General features: G+C 40.3%; 1 protein-coding gene across 1 annotated transcript in view; it reads left to right on the top strand.

Annotated features, from left to right (window-relative positions):
* LOC117392565 (kelch-like protein 29) overlaps positions 1–23,482 on the top strand; it is a 566,396-nt gene that overhangs the window by 81,894 nt on the left and 461,020 nt on the right. The window contains exon 2 of the mRNA XM_055232188.1: positions 13,482–13,772. Coding sequence (XP_055088163.1) covers positions 13,500–13,772 — 273 coding nt within the window. The 5' untranslated portion in view covers positions 13,482–13,499. The remainder of the gene's footprint in view (positions 1–13,481; positions 13,773–23,482) is intronic.

Below are 23,482 nucleotides of genomic sequence, written 5' to 3'. Positions count from 1 at the left end.
GACCAGGATCACGTAGAGCGGGTTAATACGAACATTTTAAGACCAAAATGACGAGTCTGACAGCGGCAGGTACGGAAAAAGGGCCAACAGTTTTTCAATGTGAAGTGAATTGGAGCCAGAAGTGCGCTCATGATCACTTCCTGTTTGGAATACGGCGGCTAGCAGTTTAGCTATGTCCATTTACACATACATTCTGATTATTCCATGTGGACTTACACTAGTTCTGATAAGAATCGATATGAAAATGTTCAAGAAAGATCCAATTTGATCAAGTTTATGCAATTTTTTTCAGTATTGATACTTGCTCAAATGACTATCTAGTTCTGATAGTAGTTTTTGTATTGATTAGCATTTAATTTAGATTTTTCCAGTTTTTTCCACTGCTCACTAGCGCCTCAGAGTGGTCAAGTGAAATTTCAATCGTCAACCTTGCGTAGAAGCGTTTCCACCAAATTCTGCATGTTTATTGTTTTATTGTTGCAAATACAGAATATAATACAAATAAATCAAAAATGTTTTAGCCTATGCAGCAATAATAAATCAGTTTTATTGGTTTGGTTCTGGTTTGGTCTCCGTTTGGTTCTAATTTAGACTTATTGTGTTCTGTTCTTGTCCTGCTTTGGCCATGGTCACGTTATAGCTTCGTTTTTTTGTTTTTTCCCACCAATTTAAAGCGGTAACGTGTCGAGTGCAGCCGTGCTCATAGTTCAAAATGATTCTCGGGGAGCCAAATATTGAAATCATTTGGCTAACTGCAGCTTTATTCTGTTTGCACATATGGTCCATCGGTTTCTATATGTGGCACATTGTATTTATTGCATTGCCCGCAGAATATTAAGCATGTGCTAAATTCTCATTAGCCCCTGAGCTATTAGCATACATTGATTAGCTTTTGCGTTAACTGCTTTTTAACGCATGGAATACCGCTTTTATGAGTGTGTAAATAAGTCCATATACAAACCAGCACATTTTGTTTGTTTGGTGTAGTTAAAAGCGCAGTAACGGATTTTTTTTCCCCCATGTATTTGAGCTAAAAATGTCAGATTTTAGATTTTGCGTAAGTAGCTCTTGAGGTATGTGTAAATTATGTTTGCTACGTGCTGTCTGCATCTAATTCGAAAGCATTTTATGGTCTGATAATGACGACGTTTGTGTTAGCATGCTAGTCGTTGTTACGTTTACAGTCGTGGTAATACTCCGCACTCTGAAAATTGTGAAAAGTGCTTTTAAACTCATCATTGTGAATAAATTGGAAGCTAGGAATAACTTTGTACCACTGCAAACTGTTTAAAATGAACGGCTGTGTTTTCTGGAGTATAAGTCGCACTTTTTTTCATAGTTTGGCCGGGGGTGCGACTTAAACTCAGATGTGATTTATATGTGAAATATGTTTTTTTCTTCATTATTATGCATTTTTTGGCTGGTGCGGCTTATACTCCAGTGCGACTTATACTACGGTGCGACTTATACTCGGGAAATTACAGCAGTTCTGTTTTTCCCGTTTTTTAACCTCCTGAGACCTGAGCTCTTGCATTACCTGCTTTATTAATTTCTCTCTTAATTTCTTGTTATTTGGGCTGGCTGGGACCTGATGAGTCTAAATACAAAGAATTATCTGTCCTCATATGTGACATTTTACTCATTTTGATAAAACTTTTGAATAATGATTTGTAAAAACTATTTATTATTAATAATAATAATACATTTTATTTGTTAGGCGCCTTTCAAGGCTCTCAAGGTCGCCGTACATACATACACAATACAAATTGAACAATGTAAAATGATTAAAAATAAAATAAAAATTAAGACCCTGAACACAGCATTGTTTGTCCTGAATGTAAGAACAAAATGAGAAACAACAATTGTGTCTCTTGGAACAATGTGTCTCATGTGAAGAGCTGCTGGAAGAAAAAAATAAAATACTCTAAACATTCTAAACAGTTAAAAATGAATATATATAATACATTTACATTGTTGCTGTTATTCTTCATCTAATAATTTGCACTGTGGAATAGACAAGCCACAAAAGTGTTGTCCACATATGAGGACGCCAGGACTCAGGAGGTTAAGACAGTAAAAATCAACTACAGCCTCTTTCATTTTCAAGCTCATTTTACCGTTGCAAGACCGAACCTCAGTGCCTTGGCCGAGGTCTACAGCACATATAACGTTGTTTAAAAGTATTGCTGGGGTGCGACTTATACTCAGATGCAATTTATATGTGAAATATGTGTTTTTTTTCTTCATTATTATGCATTTTTTCGCTGGTGTGACTTATACTCCAGTGCGACTTACATCCGGAAATTACGTTAGTTCTGTTTTTCACATTTTTAAAGACGGTATAAATCAAGTACATCCCTTTTTAAGTTCATTTTACCGTTGCGAGACAGTATCCTAGTGCCGTGGCTGAGGTCTACACTAAACCCAACGTCGTTTAAAAGTATTGCTAATTAAAGTTCTTTTGGATCGTCTGACTTGTCTCTCAGCTGATGGCGAACTTTCCGTATGCATGTTCTAAATTATACATTATATTGACAGCTCTGTCTGGGCGAGTTTCTTGTGGATAAGATACAAAGTGGATAAGACTTTCTTTGAGCCAGACGCTGCGCTCAATTATTCATTTGTTTGGAGGTTATGTGGCCAAAGGTTATATCCAGAGGAACAGCTGCCAAGTGGACAGTTGTTAACAGTAATGAGGCGCACTTTTCTATAGGCAGTGGAGATATGGACAATATTTGGACTTTTTAGTGTGTTTTTTTAAGGAGTTAAGTCTCCAACAGAGGGCGATATTCTGTTTTGGTGGATCTGCTGCCTAAAAATACACCCAAAGCTTTATTTTAACGGTTAATTAGCAGTAAAAATAAAAGGGCTGTGGGTGATTTTGTAGTGAATTTAAAGACATATTGTGCTTAAGGATCATTATAATTTGCACATTTAAATCACAATATTCATCTAAAACGACTTAATAAAATGGTAGAAAACCGCGGTGCTGAATAGGAGCTGACGTCGCCGTGAACATCATCGCAACAAAGAGCCGTGTAGCTGTCGGCGCCCCCTATGGACGGCTGCACGTCGCACTAGAAGAGCAGCAGAGGTTTTTTTTCCATTTGTGCTAAAATTACTACGCGACGCTCCCGAATCCTACGAGTATCACCGATTTAAGAAAATGAAACGGAAGAATGAAGTGCGTACGTCACAGTGGGCGTGTCCCGGTGGAGGTGAAAACGGGGGTTGATCGGCAAAATGGCGTCTTGAAACGAGCACAAATCACTTCAAAAAACAACTTCGAGTGAGTAAATGGTGAAGGAAACAACTATAACATGTTTAAAAGTCGATTTTGACGAATAGATCTGCTTTAAATAAACAGAATTTGGGGAAACTTATCAAAATCAGGCCTGAATATTGGCCCAAAAAATATTGGCAGAGCTTATCATCCATTGGTCGCTCTGGATTTTAAACAACTGGTATCGGTATTGGTATCGTCCATGAAAAAAACGATATTGATTCTTCTCTGTTAAACGGGCAGTACCATGAGACTTATATTTATTGTAAACGCTATAGTTGCACTTGGTTTTCTTCATAGAGACGTAAATCTTTGTCGGTATACTGTGGAACATTCCAGACAAAACAATAGATGACAATACCTGGCCAAGTTACAGGTCAGGTCTGTGGAAAAGCGACCCATCTCATTGTAGAGTACTTCATTTTTAAGCCTTTTTTTTGCAATAATAACACCTGTAGTTGAATAAACACAAGATGGATATGTGTAATGCCGTATTGCGGAACATTCCAAGCGACACAAGATGCAGATGGCAACCTCATACACCGGGAAAATTACATAATGTGTCTTTAAACTGACATAGAAGTGCGGTGTAAACTGGATATAAACTTTTTTTCGCTAGATCTCGGCTCGTAAAAATGGCAGTAAACCAACATGGACCAAGACACTAGTGATGGTAAAGAGGAGATGTTCCACAGTATGGCATTAATCCGTTAAATCCCTTACAGTTTTTTATTATTATACATGAATTGCACAAACAAATACATTGAAAAACCTGCATTCTGTCTGTCTATGCCTCACCTCTCCACAGTTCTGACTTGTAAATTTTCCCGTGCGGCGTCACTTTCACATCGCTTTCCTCGAATTGAGCGAAATAAGTTGGCGAACATCGGCAAAGGGACCCCCCAATTGCATCTCCACGGAGACGAGAATCTGGCAAACGCTCGACCAGGAAAGTTCCATAGCGCAGATTTAGCATTAGCTTAATTAGCGTCTTCATATCTCCCGTTCAAATGTATGCGACAACAACAACGTCCTTTATATCCAGAGCTTAATTTTGACACTAGCAATGAGACGGCAATCCTCCTCCGCCGAAATGGACTAAAACTCACTAATATTGTTGTGGTAATTACAGTGCAGTCTCCCGTCTTTCGCCTCAGAGCCTTAATTAAAAAGTCAAGCTGCCATTTTCCCTCCTTTTCAACCCAAAACTACAAAACATCACATTACTTCATCCCACATTCGGTTAGCTCGCGGTTTTCTCCGTCTCGCTTCTTATTCGCGAAGGTTACCCCGCCGACTTTGCTACCTTCCCCCATTTGCATAATTTCAAAGTTTTTGATTGGAAGACAAAAAAAAAACGCATTGTAAATCCGTATCTCCGGCCAAACAACTCCACGCTAAAGCACGACCGAACCCTCGTCTCTTTGGATAAGTTATTGTTCTTAGTGGTTTGAGAGATCCGGTTCTTTTTGTTTTCTAACGGCGGGGGGATTTTTTTTCACTTTCTCCTTTCTTAGCTGCAGCGTGGAGCTCGCGAGATAACACTATATTAGCTAGCACTCACTCCGCCATTGTTCCAACAGACTAGCACCTTGTCGTATTTTCGAGCAGATAACACGGGGCTTATGTGGCGAGAAATTCAAGGTTATTAAAAGGGGTTAGAGCCGGGAGAGCGGAGAGGTTATTGCGTATTGTGTGTTGTCCGAGCGCTTTTAGCCGGGGTAGTTTCGGCTAGCTGTGTTTGGACAGAGGGGGGATATTGAAAGCTCTATGTAAAAAAAGAAAAAGAAAAAAAAACAGAATAAAGCAGGACGATACGGAGCCAGAACAAGGACTAGCATCTAAGCTAAAAGGAAAGTATCCAGTGGAGACAGTGCTCCCCCACAGGCCGCTCAGGGTATCGCGGGCATCAAAGCTCCAAAAGAGAAGCTTTGATTTGCAGAGCTGTATCGCACGCTGGTTCGGAATGATATACGTCTGTGTTTTTTTCACGCGGAGGGGTATCAGTCTGGTCACCGCTCCGTCGTAGCGTTTTAACACCGGATTCAGACGCCGCCGTCCAATCAGATTTGTTTAATTGGGTGATGCGTGTGAAACGAAGGAGCTCGTTGGTCGCTCAACGTTTAGAACGCTGGTGTCAAATTTACAGCGGGACAAAATTTAAAAAACTAAGACAAATTCGCGGGTTAAACTCGATATTTACTGAAAAATTGACTGGACCTGATGTGTGACGTTTAACCTTTTCATATAGAAACAAACTAGTTTTGCTTAAACACGAAATCTGGACCAACTGATGCTTGATATTATAAACACATGAGGAATTAAGTTTGAAATAAAAGACATCAATAGTATTAATTTCTTGATAAATAAATAAAATAAATTATGTCTGTCTCTGTAGCAATTAATTTGGCCAAAGACCAGTAGCTTGTTTGCTAATGAGTCCCGTGTCAACAGAAAAGAAGTCGCGCTTGCTAATCTGGACTGCAGCGTACTAGCAAAGCATTCTGGGATTTGTAGTATTATTGGTGCATGTGCTATATACCAGCGGGCCAACTCTAATGCACATTTTATACGATCTCACAGGCCAAATATAATTACACCGCGGGCCAGATTTGGTCCTCGGGCCTGAGTTTGACATATGTGATTTAGAACAAATTTAACAGTTTAAGTTTACGCAGTTATTTTGGTCATAATACGATAAGATTTGAGCTGTAGAGAGTTGAATTAGTCAGTGCTCTTGCTAGTTAATGCTTCATTCGGCTATTTATGTGTCGCAGCTCAGGCCTTTTAATTAATTTTGTGTTGAGCTTATTCGGCCCCGCCCACTTTTTCCGTGAACGCAAGTAAACCGCGCTTTCTTTGTAGTAGCACTTCCGGTTCAGTGGAAATCCCGTTCCTTTCAATGGAGAATTTGGGACACGTTTCTGCGCTAAAACATTATATAAAGTACAGTATTTCCTGGACTATAAGCCGCACTTTTTTTTCACAGTTTGGCCGGGGGTGTGGCTTATACTCAGGCGCGGTTTACATGTGAAATATGCTTTTTTTTTCTTGATAATTATGCATTTTTTTTGGCTGGTGCGATTTATACTCCAGCGCGACTTATACTCCGGAAAATACGGTCGCTTGGTTTGTGTCAAATTTCATCAAGTCAAAGCTGCAGAAGCTTAAAAACGCCTCTGTAGCCCCCGTAAAACGTATTTGCCGTCAAGATCGGCAGGTCCGTGCAAAATAATACAAACCAAATGACGATGGCGGCGCCCACGACAACCTCTGGAATAAGGTGAATATTTTTAAAAAAGCAAAAAACGTGATCATCTTGGTGTATTTTAATTGCATCAGTGGCATAAATTAGCTTCAATATAATCATTTATCGCAATAAACATCCAAATTTTTTACCGTGACAGGCCTAAAACAAACCAAATGACGATGGCGGCGCCCACGACAACCTCTGGAATAAGATGAATATTTAAAAACAACAAAAAAACCTGATCATCTTGGTGTATTTTAATTGCATCAATGGCATAAATTAGCTTCAATATCATAATTTATCGCAATATACCTCCAAATTTGTTACCGTGACAGGCCTAAAACAAACCAAATGACGATGGCGGCGCCCACGACAACCTCTGGAATAAGATGAATATTTAAAAAAAACAAAAAAACCTGATCATCTTGGTGTATTTTAATTGCATCAGCGGCATAAATTAGCTTCAGTATTACCGTTTATCGTAATAAACATCCAAATTTGTTACCGCGACAGGCCTAACTGTGAAACTCGACGCCTCGCTACAGAAACTCGCGCCTGTCGTTCTCCCGTACAGAAGCAGGGAGCAGAGCGCGGACCTGGTTCCGGAGGCATTTTTTTATATTTATGTGGGCTGTTATCCAGGGCTGGAGAGGCAGAGAGAGTCTTTGGTGTGAGGGGATATAATGCATTACAAGCTTCCAGTGATGGATTTGAGCGCGCCGATGCTGTAGCCTTTGATTCATGGTATAATGTGGAGTGATACGCCGCTCACGCTACACGGAGCGGTCTGGCCCATATCGATGTAACAGGCCGGGTTCACGTCGTAGAGTCTCTGTAGTCCCAAACGCAGCGGGAGGACGGGGGCAGGATTCGACGGTGGAATTGGCTGTTAAATAAGGACACGCGGACCTAGCTTTTTCCGTTCAGATACTGATTTTGATGCTATAGCTTGTGTCAAACTCATTTTCACAGAGGGCCACATCGACAAAATGGCTGCCGTCAAAGGCCCAGATGTAACTAAGACAGTGTAAATGTAAGTAGATGTAACCAAATGTACTGTCAAAAATATGGATCTGCTTTTTAATCTCGTTAATTAACCGTTTCTGTATTTATTACGTATTCAAGTTGTCAATATTCCACAGGGATTTGCATAGATATGAAAAAATGGTTGTGTAACTTTTGTATCTGCTGATAAACTGATATTTTAAGGCAGTCATACATTTTAATTTACGTGTTCACGGGGCCACAGAAAATGACGTAGCGGGCCACATTTTGCCCACGGGCCTTGAGTTTGACACATGTGCTATAGATTTTTTTTTTATGATAATTTTAATATTTGATGTCAGATTTTTAATTCAAGTTGCTAATTACCACCATTTTTTAACTAATATTTTGTTTTATTTTTGTATTTATTTTAGTTTATTTCAGTGTGTTTATTTATGAATTTATTTATGTAAAATGGTTGTGTAACTTTTGTATCTGCTGATAAACTGATATTTTAAGGCAGTCATACATTTTAATTTACGTGTTCGCGGGGCCACAGAAAATGACGTAGCGGGCCACATTTTGCCCACGGGCCTTGAGTTTGACACGTGTGCTATAGATTTTTTTTAATGATAATTTTAATATTTGATGTCAGATTTTTTTTTATTAAAGTTGCTAATTACCATTTTTTAACTAATATTTTATTTGTTTTATTTTTGTATTTATTTTAGTTTATTTCAGTGTGTTTATTTATGAATTTATTTATGTAAAATGGTTGTGTAACTTTTGTATCTGCTGATAAACTGATATTTTAAGGCAGTCATACATTTTAATTTACGTGTTCGCTGGACCACAGAAAATGATGTAGCGGGCCACATTTTGCCCACGGGCCTTGAGTTTGACACATGTGCTATAGATTTTTAATTCAAGTTGCTAATTACCATTTTTTTTACCAATATTTATTTATTTATTTGTTTTATTTTTGTATTTAATTTAGTTTATTTCAGTGTATTTATTTATTTATTTTAGTTAATTTTAGTGTATTTATTCATTTTTTTAAAATTTATTTATGTATTAATTTATTAAAACTTGACATTCAAATAAAGCATCTCCAAACACAACATCATACTGACCAAACAACGAGACCGAAGACATAATGATGCACTTTGTAGACAAGACAATACACAAAAATGAATAAAAATAAACTATAAGTGAGTATTTATGTGTGTGCAGTGATACTATGGATTTAAGTGTTTGCCGATACTCGATATTTGACAAATACCAGAGCAAACTGGATTTATTTCCTTAAAACAAAAACAAAATAAGACAAAAAGCTGAGCCAATCGTGTTATGTAGCTGTTATCTCTCGAGTAACTACAGAAAAACGTATATAAATTTGTATAAATAGAAGTTTGAACACGTTTTCTGGTCCAATTATAACCAGTTAATCGTCTTTTTACATCAGTTTATACAGTATGTCCAACCAGGATATCGACTGAACCGATATTTGGAAGTCGATATCCGATTCTAGTCTCTGATTGGTGCATATTCATCGTTTAACTGTCAGATTACACGTGTGTTGACCTGGTTTATGGTTAATATCTCTGTAATTACTGGGCCTATCCACATGAAACAAAAACAGATGTAAAGTTCAGCGTCTTCTGTCAGTATAAATAAACAAAATTAAATTATTTTTTTCACAATAGCCTCAAAAAAATAGTCGTGATTGTGGTCAGTTGAAAGGACTTTGAGCCAGGGGCGGTGCCAGATGTTTTTTGGGGTGGCCAAGTTCTTCAATGGGGGTTAATTTAGCGTCTTTTATGGATGCGAGCGCAATGTTTGCTGTTTTAAAGTAGTTTAGATGTAGTTAGCCCCTGTAGTGATTTATGAAAACTAATCAGGTATCTTAAATAGACCTATTACAACCCTAAAGCAGGTATTAACCCGATTTTTTTTTTCCTAAATGTGCTGTTTCATTCAAAAATTAGTTGGGGCAGCTATGGCGGTGCCCACGTAACATGCTAATTTAGCGTCTTTTATGGATGCGAGCGCTATGATATTTGCTTTTAACTAGTTTGAATGTAGTTATCCCCTTTTTTTATTATTATATTCGCATTTTGACCAGTCTGCGGTTGTCATTTCGAACATTTTTAGTCGAAATTGGATGTGGGGGGAGCTACGAGGGAGCATTGGCCGATCTCGGGGAGGCTATAAACTTGTTGCTAACGCTAGCGGTAGAGGCCTCGGGGAAAGACGGCGGCAGATTTGTCGGCTATTAATGTTCATATCTTGAGTTACAGACACAATAGCGAAATAAAAACACCAGAGCGCGGGTTAATACGAACATTTAAGACCGAAATGACGAGTCTGACAGCGGCTATTTAAAGCGAATTGGAGCCGGAGTCGATGGAACGGGAACCGCGCTCGTGCTCATTTCTTATTTGCGCGTTAGCTATTTCCATTTACGCACACAATCTACAGTATGGGCCCAGTAGTTACAAAGATATCAACCATAAACTGGGTCGAGAAATCCGCAATCTGACAGTTAAACGACAGATTCCACTATAGAATTCTGCAGCTCAGTTTGGGATTCTCTACAACACGTGAACCCAACCTATTGAGCGCTGCGACTCAAAACCTCGGCGAGCCCCCCCTTCAGCGCACTTGAAGGACGATCTGATTGAATTAAACCTCCATTAGTCGTATGAGATGAGCAGTAATTGCAGTAGTATTTATCTATTCAGGAGGACGAGCTGTAGACACCAGGTCAGAGCAGGCCAGGTTTCTCAAAATAGACCTGTCACGGTAACACATTTTGAGGTGCGGTGTATAGCAGGAGCAAAAATAACACTCAAACTAATTTATACGAATGACACAATAACCCTAAAGGAGGTATTGACCCATTTTTCCCCCTAAATCCACAGTTTGATACAAATTTGTTGCAAAAAAAGAACACGTTTAGCGATAATATCTCCGCGAGTTGAACGTTTGTCCGTTGATCTGAAGGTTAGCGGTTCAAATCCCGGTTTTGACGTAAACATCTTTGGTTGAGAGGTCAGATCCAGTGATCCAAAGATGAATACTGTCGTCGTGTTGTCCTCGGGAAAGACGCTAAACCGCCACCTCGCCCCCAGTGTCTGTGCGCACTGGTGTATGAATGGGTGAGTGTTTCATTGATGTAAAACGTTTTGAGTGACTTGAATGTCATTTACCTTAAATATTGACCTCTAAAAGTATTATCAATCTTAATTATTGTGACAAGCCTAGTCTTAAAGCGGCTGTACCTGATTTTATTGCTTTAAAAACATAAAAAACAGAACTAGTTCCTTTTAAACCGTCTGCATTGCTCCAGAGTTATTCCTCACTTACCTTATGCATTCTGAGCATCCGAATTATTCACCACGATGAGTTTATAAGCACTTTCACAACACTTAGAGACAAGAGCAGATTGTAAAGCTAACAACAACTAGCCTGCTAACGCGCACTTTATGATTATAGGACTATAAAATGCGTTCAGTTTAGACAGACAGCACACAGCGGACATGTTTTGTCCTCAGGAGCTGCTTATGCGATAGATCTGTACTGGAACAAACTTTACTCAAATACATGGGACAAGAATGGATCCAGAACAGAGCTGCTCAGGTCCTGACTAGAACCAGGAAGTACTTCACACGTGTGTCCTGTGCTCAGGTCTAAACCAGGACTAAATCAGGACTAAACTAGAACTAAACCAGGACTAAATCAGGACTAAACCAGGACTAAATCAGGACTAAACCAGGACTAAACCAAGACTAGAGCAGGACTAAAATGGGACTAAAGCAGGACTAGACCAGGACTAGAACAGGACCAAATGTGGACTAAACGTGGACTAAATGTAGACGAAACCAGGGCGAAACCAGGACTAAACCACAACTAGAACAGAACTAAAAGGAACTCCAGGACTACGGATGGGAATTAGCATTTTGCTAAATCTGGTGCAGCCATCTTTTTAATGTATCTGCACATTGTCCTTCAAATAAAAAACAAAAAACAAAAACAAAAACGGGACTAAACATGGACTAAACGTAGGCTAAACCAGGACTAAACCAGGACTAAACCAGGACTAAACATGGGGAATCAGTGTTTCAGTTTTCTGCAGCTCAAAATCCAGTCTCAAAACGGTTGTGTTTATCTGTGCATGTGACCGAAAAGGGTTTATTCTGCACTTTTCTCCTTAATTTCATGATGATTATGTGTGTTTTGATTTGCCGTATTGTGATTTTAACGTCCTTCTTATCCTGTAAAGCCATTTAAATTACCTCGTGTCCCACTTGTGCTGTACAAATACACTTTCCGTACAGAGCCTTTAACTCAAAGTGCGTTTTCAGTTGGAAATAGACTTCTGCCTATTGTGCAGTAGAGCTCGTCCCCGTCTCTCCTCTCATTAGAGACAGAGAGCAGATAAATGAGCCACTGTTGTGTGTTTTTGTGCGTTCGTGTGTGTGTGTGACGTGCACTGGGAGCAGCTGGGTCACACCTTTATGTCAACAGCGTGTCCCCTTCAGAGCGCCATACAGACTGAATCCATTTGCGTGGATTAGCGTCCTGTGATACAAACACGTGTGTGACATCAGGTTCTGCCTCGTTTAGTCACTCGGCCTAAGATTAATTGCCATCGAGTCGAAATTTAAAAAGAGGCAATTAGCGAATCACAAAGGCGGACATTTTTTTTTGCATGGTTTGCTACATAAACAACCAAATCTCTTGTCTTATTTTGCATAAAACGGCTAATCCTGTAGTTTAGATCTATGCTAACGTGCTCTGAAATAACGTCTTTGCATCAATTCCTTGGGAAGCGTTTCAAAATTTGGATCGGAAAATGAAATCCTTGTCAGAAAATGTTAAAAACCACGCACAAAACGATCAAAACGCACGACAAAAACGTAAAAAGAACTGGGTGCAGCGCTCATAGTGGTTGAAAATGGTATTGCAGTCACATCTGAACCTGTTTTTTTCTCGGTTTATGAACAGGTGAAGGCTCAGAACTCCCAGAATTCATTGCACTAGCGCTGATTCGTGATTGGCTGCAGGTGCTGGGGTTTAGGTAATGAGGATTCAAATCAGAGAGAGTGTTTTTAAGTTTTAAACCAACTGGATTTCAGCATTTTAACTGGAAACCCAAATGAGAGATTCACGTGACCAGACATGGGACGAGACTGAAAATTAGTGTCACGATTATCACGGCCAAAATAATTGCGATTAACGATTATATCACGATAATTATTCAAGTTGCTGACAGTTTAAAATGTTATGGATATGAATAATTATCATTTTAATCTGAAATATACAGTAAGTTCCATGTTTAAAGAACTGTTTTAGTCTTGTACTTTATCGTCAGTGAAAACAACTACGATCTAGTGGAGAATATTCTGGATGAGCAGGGCCGTCACCAGAAATGTGGGGGCCCAGGGGCAAGACGTCTGACATGGGCCCCCCTCTAATACAAATGAATAGGAAGAGAGTCCAATTCTGGGCCCCTAAACCCCGGGACAACAGACCCGTTTGTCCCCCCCTGTAGAAAAGTTGTTTTTATCCGCACATTCTAGTGACATAATGGCGATTATCTTTGCTGACGATTATCACGATTATAGAAAATGTCGACCTTTTTATCACGATAAACGATATTATTGTTTTTTTGTCCCATCCCTACGCGTGAGGATTGTGATTGGACAATTGTCTTGAGAAACAAAACAGCAAATTATTTACAGTTTAACAGAAATAAACTGGACGCCGTGGCTAATTAAGGTATGAATAAAAGCCATGTTTGATTTGAAAATGTTTACGTCAAATCTGGGGGCAACTTTTTGAAAATTAAAATCCAAATCTTACGTATAGTGTCTTTTTAAAAACGCCACATAAACAAACGAAACACCGAAGTAACGAGAAACACATTGAAATAACCGTCTGTGTGTGCGTTCTCCACAGGTCCGCCCCCAGGAAGTGATGTCACGCCACCATCACCGCTTTGAAAGGGACTATCGGGGTCCGTGGGAGCGCAGGGACATTCGACCCTCCGGCCTGCACAACGGGGGGGCCAATCACAGCTGTGCCTCTGCCGTCGTCAATGGCAACAACCGCCCGGGACTGCTGCCGCTCCCCGTCATCCCCTCCCTCCTGCCCACCCCCGTCACAGTTGCCGTGACAACATCGAGCGGCGACATCGTGGTCAAGCGAGGCATCCCGGCGGCGGGATCAGTGGCGCCGGTATCGGCCAAGGTAAGAGCGGCGTCCAGCTGGGGCCCGTGTGTTTCATGTCCAGGGCTCGCGGGGGCCGGCTCTGCACTTTCTCTGTGTCTCTGTCAACTTCACTGTCAGAGACGTCCAAGTCCAGGGTCTTCTGTGGTTTATACTTTACTTCCCCTCCCTGAAGATGCCTCCTCTGTCTCTCCCTCTCTTCTCTTTCTCTTCTTTCCCTCTCTCTCTGTTCCTCCTTCTACGTCTGCCCGACTCTCTCTTTTATCTTCTTGCCTCCTCTTTCTCCATCTCCCCCTCTCTCGCATTTTCTCTCTCTTTCATCCTCCCTCCCCCTCTCTCCATCCCTCTCTCTCCTTCTCTTTTTTCATCTCTTCTTCTCCACTCCCTCTTTCTCCCTCCCTCTCTCTCGCTCCCACTGCCTCCCTCCTCTCTCATTCTCCCTGCCCCCTCTCGCTCTCTCTTTCATCCTCTTGCCCACTCTCTCTTTATTCCCCTCTCTATCTGCTTTTCTCTTTCCCCACCCCTCTCTTTCACTATCTCCGTCTATCCCCCCGCTTTTTTCATCTTTCTTCCCCACTTCCTCTCTCACTCACTCCCCCTGCCTCCCTCTCTCTCTCTCCCCCCTTCCTTTCCCTTGCCCTTTCTCTTCCATCTCTCTCTCTTTCTTTCCCTCTATCTCCCCCTGTCTCTCCTTTTCTCTCCCTTTCTCCATCCCTTCCCCTCTATCCCCATCTCTTTCCCTCTTTCTTCCCCTTCCCCTTTCTCTCCCATCTCCCTTTTGTCCTTTCTCCCTCTACACCTCCGCATGTTTCTGCCCCCCTTTCTGTCTCTTTCTCTCGCTCTCTCCCCTTCTCCCTCCCTGCTTTCTCTCTCTCCCTCCTCTCTTCTCTCCGGTTCCATTTTTTTTCTCTCTCCCTACCCCCCCCCTCTCTTTCCTCTTACCCTCCTCATACCCTCCCCTTTCTTTCATCTCTCCCTTTCGCTCATCCTTTTCTCTCTCCTCTCCAGTTCCCTCCCTCCCTCCTCTCTCTCTCTCTCTCCCCCCTCTCTCTTCCTCTCATCCCTCTCTTTGTCTCTGGTGTCTGTATTCAAGCCTGAACTCTCTTCGTCTGAACGGCTCTCAGCTCTTTTTTTTTTTCTTTTTTTTTTTCTTTGCTTCTCTTCTCAAACTCCAAATCTCACTCGAGCCAAAACCGTTTCACCGTTTCACTTTTTCACCATCGATCTGCCCAAATCAGCTTCACGTGTTTCCTCCATTTTCATGAGACACAGTTTGGACCATGTGACTGTCCCGTTCTCCGATTCGTATTTGTCTGATGTTTTATTTAAATCCCAGTTCTGACCTGGTTTGTTGGATAAAACCTTCAGTTCAGTGACATTTTGTGAGAGAAAGTCGGTTGAGCATTTGCCCGCTGACCTGAAGGTTGCCGGTTTGAATCCCGCTCTCGACATAAACATCATAAACTGTCCAGCGTCTTCTCCAGTTTCTAGTTTCCTTCCTCTCCCTGAAGAAGCCTCTTCTGTTTCTCCCTCTCCTCTCTCTTTCTCTCTGTCCCTCTCTTTCTCCCTCTTTCTTCCTCACTCTCATATTTTCTCTCTCTGTCCCTCCCTCCGTCTCCCTCTACCCCCTCCTCTCTCTCTTAATTCCCATCTCTTTCCTTTTATCTCTCTATCCCTCTCTGTCCTCTCTTTCTCTCCTTTCCCCCTCTCTGTCCCTCCCTCCCTCTCCTCTCTCTTTCTCCACTTTCCCTCTCTTCACCCTCTCTCCCTCTTATTTCCCCTCTCTCTTATTTTCTCTCTCTCTGCACCTTCCTCTCTTTTTCTTTCATCTCCTTGTCATCTCTCTCTCTCTTTATTCCCCTCTCCCTCTATCTCCCCTGTCTCTCTCATTTTCTCTCTCTCTCCATTCCTCCCTCTGGATCCGCCCCCTCCTCCTTCTCTCCTTTCTCTCTCTGTCCCTCCCTCTCCATCTCCCCCCTCCTTTCTCTCTTACTCTTTTCTCTCCCTCTCTCTGTCTCTGCCTCTGCCCCCTTCTCTCTCTCCCTCTTTCTTCCCCTCTTTTATTTTCTCTCTCTGTCCCTCCCTCTCCCCCCTCTCGTCTCTTTCTCTCCTTTCTCTCTCTCTGTCCCTCCCTCTACCTCTACACCTCTCTGTCTCCCTCTTTCTTCACCTCTCTTCTATATTCTCTCTCTCTGTCTCTCTCTCCCTTTGTCTCTTCCTCTCTTTCATCCCCTTGCCCTGTCTCTCTCTCTTTGTTCCCGTCTCCCTCCATCTCCCCCATCTCTCTCCTTTTCTCTCTCTCTCCCTCTCTCTGTTTCTGCCTCTGCCTCCTTCTCTCTCTCCCTCTTTCTTCCCCTCTTTTATTTTCTCTCTGTCCCTCCCTCTCCCCCCTCTTGTCTCTCTTTCTCTCCTTTCTCTCTCTCTGTCCCTCTCTCTACCTCTACACCTCTCTGTCTTCCTCTTTCTTCCCCTCTTTTATTTTCTCTCTCTGTCCCTCCCTCTCCCCCCTCCTGTCTCTCTTTCTCTCCTTTCTCTCTCTCTGTCCCTCCCTCTACCTCTACACCTCTCTGTCTCCCTCTTTCTTCACCTCTCTCCTATATCCTCTCTCTCTGTCCCTCTCTCCTTTTGCCTCTTCCTCTCTTTCATCCCCTTGCCCTGTCTCTCTTTGTTCCCGTATCCCTCCATCTCCCCCATCTCTCTTCTTTTCTCTCTCTCCATCCCTCTCTCCTTTGACACATTTATAGCCGTTTAAAAATTGAAAAAAAGGCATCATTATTTATTTATATTTTTATTTCTCAGATAATAACCGCTGTATTTTTTGGACCTTTTTTTACGGTATTGTTGCTTTGTACAGTCGTCATCTCTGTGCTCAGTAGCGCCCCCAAACGCACTGTTAGCGTCACTACTTCCTGTCCAGCTTTCTGCGTTTTTTGCAGTTCCGCTAAAATGAATAAATATTTAAAGATGAGGCAGTGGACAAAGAGCAACATGTTAAACACAACACAAATAAAAAACTTCACCAGAGACACTTGTGTGCTTAGAAAGAGACACGTTTGTGCGTCAATGCTAACGCTAATGCTAATTTTGAGGCATAATACATATTAAAACAACACCACAAACTGAAATATTCTACATATATTAACAGTATTTAAATTAATTTGAATAGTAATTGGTTGTTTGTGTTATATTTTCTGGTTTTAATAAAAGTGACTGTTAGCTTTGAGGCGCAGTGAGCTAGCTAGCAAGCGTTTGTGCATAGAACCTATTAGCTCATACATATCTGTTACCCATATCCAGCCGGGAATTGATTATAAACTTAACCAAAATTGTGAAAATAGGGTAATCTAGGCCAAGTTTTTAGCAAAAAAAACGTAATTTTCTGGTGAAATTTGTAGTTTAACAGAGGTAGGCCGATAATAAAATAAGCGAAATAATATAAAAGTACTGTTTTTCAACTTTAATCAGTCCATAAATTCATTTCACACTTACTTTTTTATGTGTTTTGTTATTTTTAAGGACTTCTCACCGTTCAAAACATACAATATTCACTTTTATGTCGTTAATCGCTATGACAACGCTCCTAACTCCGCACCGTTCTGAACTCCACGTGTCGATGCTAACGCTCTTTTAAAACCATCCACGATTCCTCTGGGCTTTGATCCGCAGAGGAAAAAAAAAAAAAACGAAAAGAAAATCTCGCGTATTTTATTTTGTTATTCAGCAAAAGTGTGAGCGCTCTATTGGAGAAGTGTACGGTTTTCGCTCTCCTCCCCCTCGTCTGGGGATTTAGCTCGCTAGCTAGCTGTCATCGCGCAGCCAAAAAGAAGGGCCTCTACCCAAAAACAGTTAGACACTTGCAGCCTCCGTCTCCCCAGACTCCTCTTCCTCCTCTTCCTCCTCTTCGCTTCCATGGATACCGCTCTGCTCTTTCATCACTTCCCTCCCGCTCGTGATTCGCTTTAATTTCTGTGTTTTTTCGGACTCCGCGGTTCTCTCAAATGTAAACAATGCGGCTAATTTGGCCTGTAAATTCGCGTTATAAGCTCCCCGTTGAATTCTCAGTCCAGAAATCTACGAGATCTGTTTTGACACCGCGTCGGGACCTCCTTTTGTGCTTCGGAATAATTACAGGGACCCCAACGTAGTAATACCATCTCCCAATCCGGCTATTGTCCGTACGGGACGGCTGCCAACGCAATTAAGTAGCTAGCGCGGGATATACTTTTGCTAAGGCATACGCAAACGTATTGGTACTAGTTTGGAGAAGTTTTCGTAAGGTTTAAGGAAGACGCGGCGGTGAGAGCTTCAAGGCGTTGGTCGAAGTCCCTTTTGTGGTCGAGGACGGCGTAAACGAAGTGTTCGCGCGTTCTTCTAGTTTTGGATGAAGATTTTGACGTTAAAATTAGTTATTTGTGTAAAAAAAATGGCTGAAAAACGTTGGCTAATCATTTTAAAAAGGCGTTTTGTTGGATTTGTTGGGTTTTTGGGCGCTGAGCGGAAGGTTGGTGGCTCTGTTTTCTCGTTCTCGACGTGAAAATCGTTGGTTGTCGGTGCGATTCCAGCTCCCACAGATTTATTTTTTATTTTTATTTATTAGTTTATTTGAATAGGGACAATGCACATTAATCGACATTTCTGTAAATGCGCCAGTATTAGCTATACAGCTAGTTTCCAACTGCAGTCCCTATGGCAAGATGTAAAATGCCACCACACATAAAATACAAGATTATAAAAAGTTAGTTTGGTAATTAGTAAAATGTTTTAAAAGTTAGTACAGGTAACTAGGCAATTAGTAAAACACTGTGATACAGACAGACAAAATCTACAGACAACACAGAACAGATGAGGCTGGCAGGCAGCACATGGCAGCACAATTTCACATTTGATGATCACAGGCTTGATTCAGAAGTAACCTTTTTTTTTACCATGATTTTAAAAGTCCTGAGTGACTCCACGCTTCTGATGTGAGGCGGGACAGTGTTCCAAAACTGGACCGCTCGAACTGAGAAAGCAGATTGGCTAAATGAGCTTTTTCTCAGAGGCACAACTAGATTGTTTGAGGCAGCAGCTCTGGTGTTTCTACCACTCTGTGTAAAAAATTTAGAGAGTGGAGGAGGAGCAAGGCCATGAAGAATTTTGAAGACCAAGTTAGCATCCTGAAATTTTACTAGATTGTCCCAATTTAAAAGTTTATGTTTGCTCAAGACTTTACAATGGTGATGGCGAAAAGGTTTCATATCCAGGACTTTGAGAGCCTGTTTATAGGCTGACTGGATTGGTTTCATTGTTGTCTTGCAGCCCTGAGACCAGGAGGTGACACAGTAGGTCAGGTGAGGCATTATCATTGCATTAAAAAATAAATTTGCAGCTTCTTGGTTTAAATTATGAATGCTGTTGTTGTGTCCTTGGGCAAGACACCCACCGCGTTACCAGTGTCTGTGTGCACCGGTGTATGAATGCGTGTAAGAAATGGCCCTTTGAGTGACTTTTCATTTACCCTGAAAAACATAGAAGCAACTGCAATTAACAGAGAATTTGAACCAATCAGAGGAGTTGTTAGATGAGAACCATGTGGAAACAACTGCCTGTGACAATCTGAGGTGGTTGTTTTTTGTTTCATGGTGAGTGAGCAGAGCTAGCTAGTCTGGAAGATCATTTGTTCTGTCATATTTTGAATGTTAAATGCAGCTGGTTTTCTCACATTGAATTTTTTAACTCTGGAAAAAAACACGTTTGAATTGTTTTATTGTGAATTTCACTTGATTAATAATAAAAATTCAAAATGAAAAATTCACCTCAGCACATATAAAACTCAACAGTCAAAATTCACAGTGTAAAAGCTGCAGCGAAAAAGATCCAAGATGCCAAGACATGAGCGATCGATCGTGTGTGAGTGATAGGACAGAGGCTGTTTCCTATTGGCTGTTCTTGTTTGTGGGCGGGGCTTATAGGGGCTGTATAGGAATCAAACAGAGGAGGTTCTGATTGATTAGATTGATTCCCAACAGCATTTTCTGGTTCGATTCACTTAGGATCGATTGCTTTTGCCTTGCGAGAAATGTTCACATCAACTTTTACACTTTGAATTTTGATAGTTGAATTTGAGGCTTGAAATTATGTTTACTAAATATATAAAAGGTGATTATTATTATTATTATTATTTTTTTAACACACTGAAAAATTATATAAAAAAAATTCAACAGCTAAAATTCAGAATAAAAATAATTCAAACATGTTTTTTCAGTGTTAAAAAGTTCAAAGTGAAATATTCAGCTGTATTTAATTAAAATACCAGGCTTTTAAGTGCGATATTGAAGGTCATTTGTTCCACCAAATTATGAACTTTAAAGGTAATGATTATTGTAAAAAAATTTAATTTATTTTGAGATGTTGGTTGAAATCGCTAATGACAAAATTATCTTTTTTTTGTGTCTTAGGTAATAATTTTGTACTTCTTAATATTGAGACTTCCTTTATGTAAATGTCTTTGCACAGTTTGCATTTGACCCATTCATAAAGTCTACAGTACCAAATTTTAAACTTCGATATATCGTTGAAGTAAATATAGACAATAAACGATAATATTGACACTAATTTAACTGACAGAACAACCCCTAAAGCCGAATATTCTCCCAAAAAATATTCTAAATGTACAATATTGTTAAAAATCCCACAAAAATGCAATAAATAAACAGCAGAATGAAACACTTTAGTACTTAAATCTCACCGTAGAGCCAAAAAATAACCAAAAATGTTCTAGTAATGCAAACAAAAAGTATTGGCCCCCCCAAAAAAAGGTTCAAAATTTCATATATTGATGAATAAATCCATAATTATCATGACAGGCGTATCTGGAGCGAGGGTCTGTGGTGCTGTGCCTTCCCAAATCGGAGCCAGAATCCTGGTCCGGAATACTTAACTTGGACTGAAGCCTAGGACTATCCTGCAGAGCGACGAGACCACGACCCGTTCTGCCGTTTCACCATCACTTTTTACTTCAGATACACTTTTATTTCTTCTTCTTTTTTTTAAAATTTGATGCGTTTTTGCTCAAAGCCGCTCTCTAAATCCTGGATGTGATTTCACTTTAAAATTCAGTTATCGACAAACCGAACTATTCAGACATTTATGATTTCTTCTTTCCCCATTGCGCCCCAGAATCCCAAAAAACAAAACACGCAGACGCCAGACCACAGCGCCCCCCCCTGGTTGGCCGCCGTCCTCACACGCTCTGGTTCTGTCATCTCGTATCAAAGCGTTTTTGGGGGTGGGGGTCAGACGGGCTTGACAAAGGGTCCCCATGTCCCACCTCTGTCCTGGGCTGAGCTAAAACGCTGTCAGTCTCGTATTGATCTGTGCCGTTTGGAGACCGTCTGGGCTAAACGTGGACGCCGGAACAGAGCCGACTGAAACTGCCGTGGGAGCTTCAGGGGGGAAACGGTGTAATGGGTAATTCATGGTTTAAAAATCAAATGCGTTAAGTTGTTTTTTTTTTATTGTTTTACCAGTTTACAGCTATTAAAAATAAAATAAAACGACTTTAAAGGCACATTTTGTAAGTTTTCACGTAGATGGTCCGGTCCGCACGCCTGTTTATCTCTTATCTCTATGGTTACGTTCTTGCTTTGTCTGGAATGTTCCACAGTATGGCATTAAACCTGTCAAAATCTGTCTAGTATTTATCCAGTTACAGGTGTTTTTGTTGTTCTTAAATATCGTGTATGTAATATAAAATAATTTCTGCTGATGTCTTTTCATGGAGGAAATTTGCAATTACTGTTTAGAGGGAACGCAAACCTGGACGGGATTTTTTTTTTTATAATCCCTTTGTCTGTTAGGCATTATTATTATTATTATTATTATTATTATTATTATTATTTTTATTTATTTATTTTTTTATCCTTATTCTGTATTTATCTATATATGTATTTATTATTATTATTTTTTACAATCCCTTTGTCTGTTAGGCATTATTATTATTATTATTATTATTATACTGTATTATTACTATATGTATATTTATTTTTATTTTATCCTTATTCTGTATTTATTTATTTATGTATTTATTTTTATTTACTTATTTTTTTCTTCTTTTTATATATCTCCGTCAAAAGGGGATCTCGAGGTGTGGGGTTTAAAAAGAGAAAAAATGTAATGATAAAAACAATTCAATCTATTAAAAAAAAAAAAAATGCATTCTTACTGTAACCGCGCCTCTCCACAGATCTGACCTGTATCTTAGCCTGGTGACATCATTGTTTACTTCCACAGACACGTACTGTAAGTTTAAAGTGGAACTAAACACCTAGACTCCGCCCACAACAACAATATGGCTGGAGTCTGGAGATAAACGGAGCAGTGTGATTGGTCTATCTTGTATCGACACTTCAAACTCCGCCCCTGCAGCCAGGTGTTTGAAATCAGAAACACCTGGCTTTAATAAGGGCAGTCCTGTGTGATGTCATGTGGTACTTGAAATTGCAGTGGAGCCAGCACACACTCCGTTTTTGTTTTTTTTTCACGAGAAAGCTGCAAATTCACCTTGTTTGTACTAAAATTGTCAAAAAAAAGAACTAGGAACAGTTGCTGATGATGTTAAAACATGTCCCCAGTTTAGGCGCAAAATAAATGGATTTATTTAGATTTTAGTTCCACTTTAATGCCGCAGAACAGGAAATGAATGGGTCTGTTTTTATTAAGGGATTTCAGATCAATATTTCCTTTTAGAATGAACAGAATGTAATGTCTTCTTTTTGGTTCATTCACACATGTTTAACACACAAACCCTGCACATTTAGGCTAAGTCCTTCACTCAAACACACAGAAAAACACTGTTCCACCTTGTGATGTCATCATGTGCTAATACAGGAAGTGCTCCGCTGCGTTTTTAAACCCGACACACCTTCATTTCTAGAATCATTTGGATCATTTCCCCCCTGGAATTGCCCATTTCCACTGAACTAAAGGTTAAAAAGGAGCCTGAAAACTACCACTTTATGACATCATAAGGTGGAACAGAGCATTTTGAGCTTTGTAGATGTGACTCAAACATGTGCGAATAAAACAAAACACAACTCCAGGTCTGTTTTTGATGAGGTAAAAAGAATAAAACATGGCTTAACGCTCACAAGAGTCAACTTTGCGTAATATAGAACACTTAAGGTGACTTTAATCTGAAAAAAACATTACATTGTGCTGTTTTTTTTGTGTGTTTTTTTTGTCTGCTTGCACATTTCATGAGCGCTGTACCTTTCTGCGTGAACTGCTGACATATGAAAAGTAACATCTGGTCACATTGTCCACGCTCGTGTAAAGCTAACCGCTCGGAACAGTGAGCCGCTCTTACATAGAAACCGGATTTGTTCCCCCTCCGCCCGGACTCTAATTACATCTAATGACTCTCTGTGCTCGTTCACGGATTGTCACTCAAATGTGTTTCTTAATAACGGCAAAGGTGTAAAAATAACAAGGTAAATCTTTCCATTAGAGCTCGGTCGATGTGTGTTTTAACTTGTATTACCGCCAAACTAATATTTTAAGTTTGTATGCAAAAAAATACCACTAGAAATGCCAATACTGCAGCTAGCTTAACAGGCTCTATGCACAGCAGCACGCTAGCTAGCCTACTGTGTCTCAAAGCTAACAGTCGCTTCTATTAAAATCATAAAACATTAAATAAACAACGTATTCAAATTCAAATAAATACAAATAAACAGTACCGAAGTATTTTT

Source organism: Periophthalmus magnuspinnatus, chromosome 24 (genome assembly GCF_009829125.3).
Source record: "Periophthalmus magnuspinnatus isolate fPerMag1 chromosome 24, fPerMag1.2.pri, whole genome shotgun sequence".
Lineage (NCBI taxonomy): Eukaryota > Metazoa > Chordata > Actinopteri > Gobiiformes > Gobiidae > Periophthalmus > Periophthalmus magnuspinnatus.
This window is presented reverse-complemented; position numbering and strand designations above follow the sequence as displayed.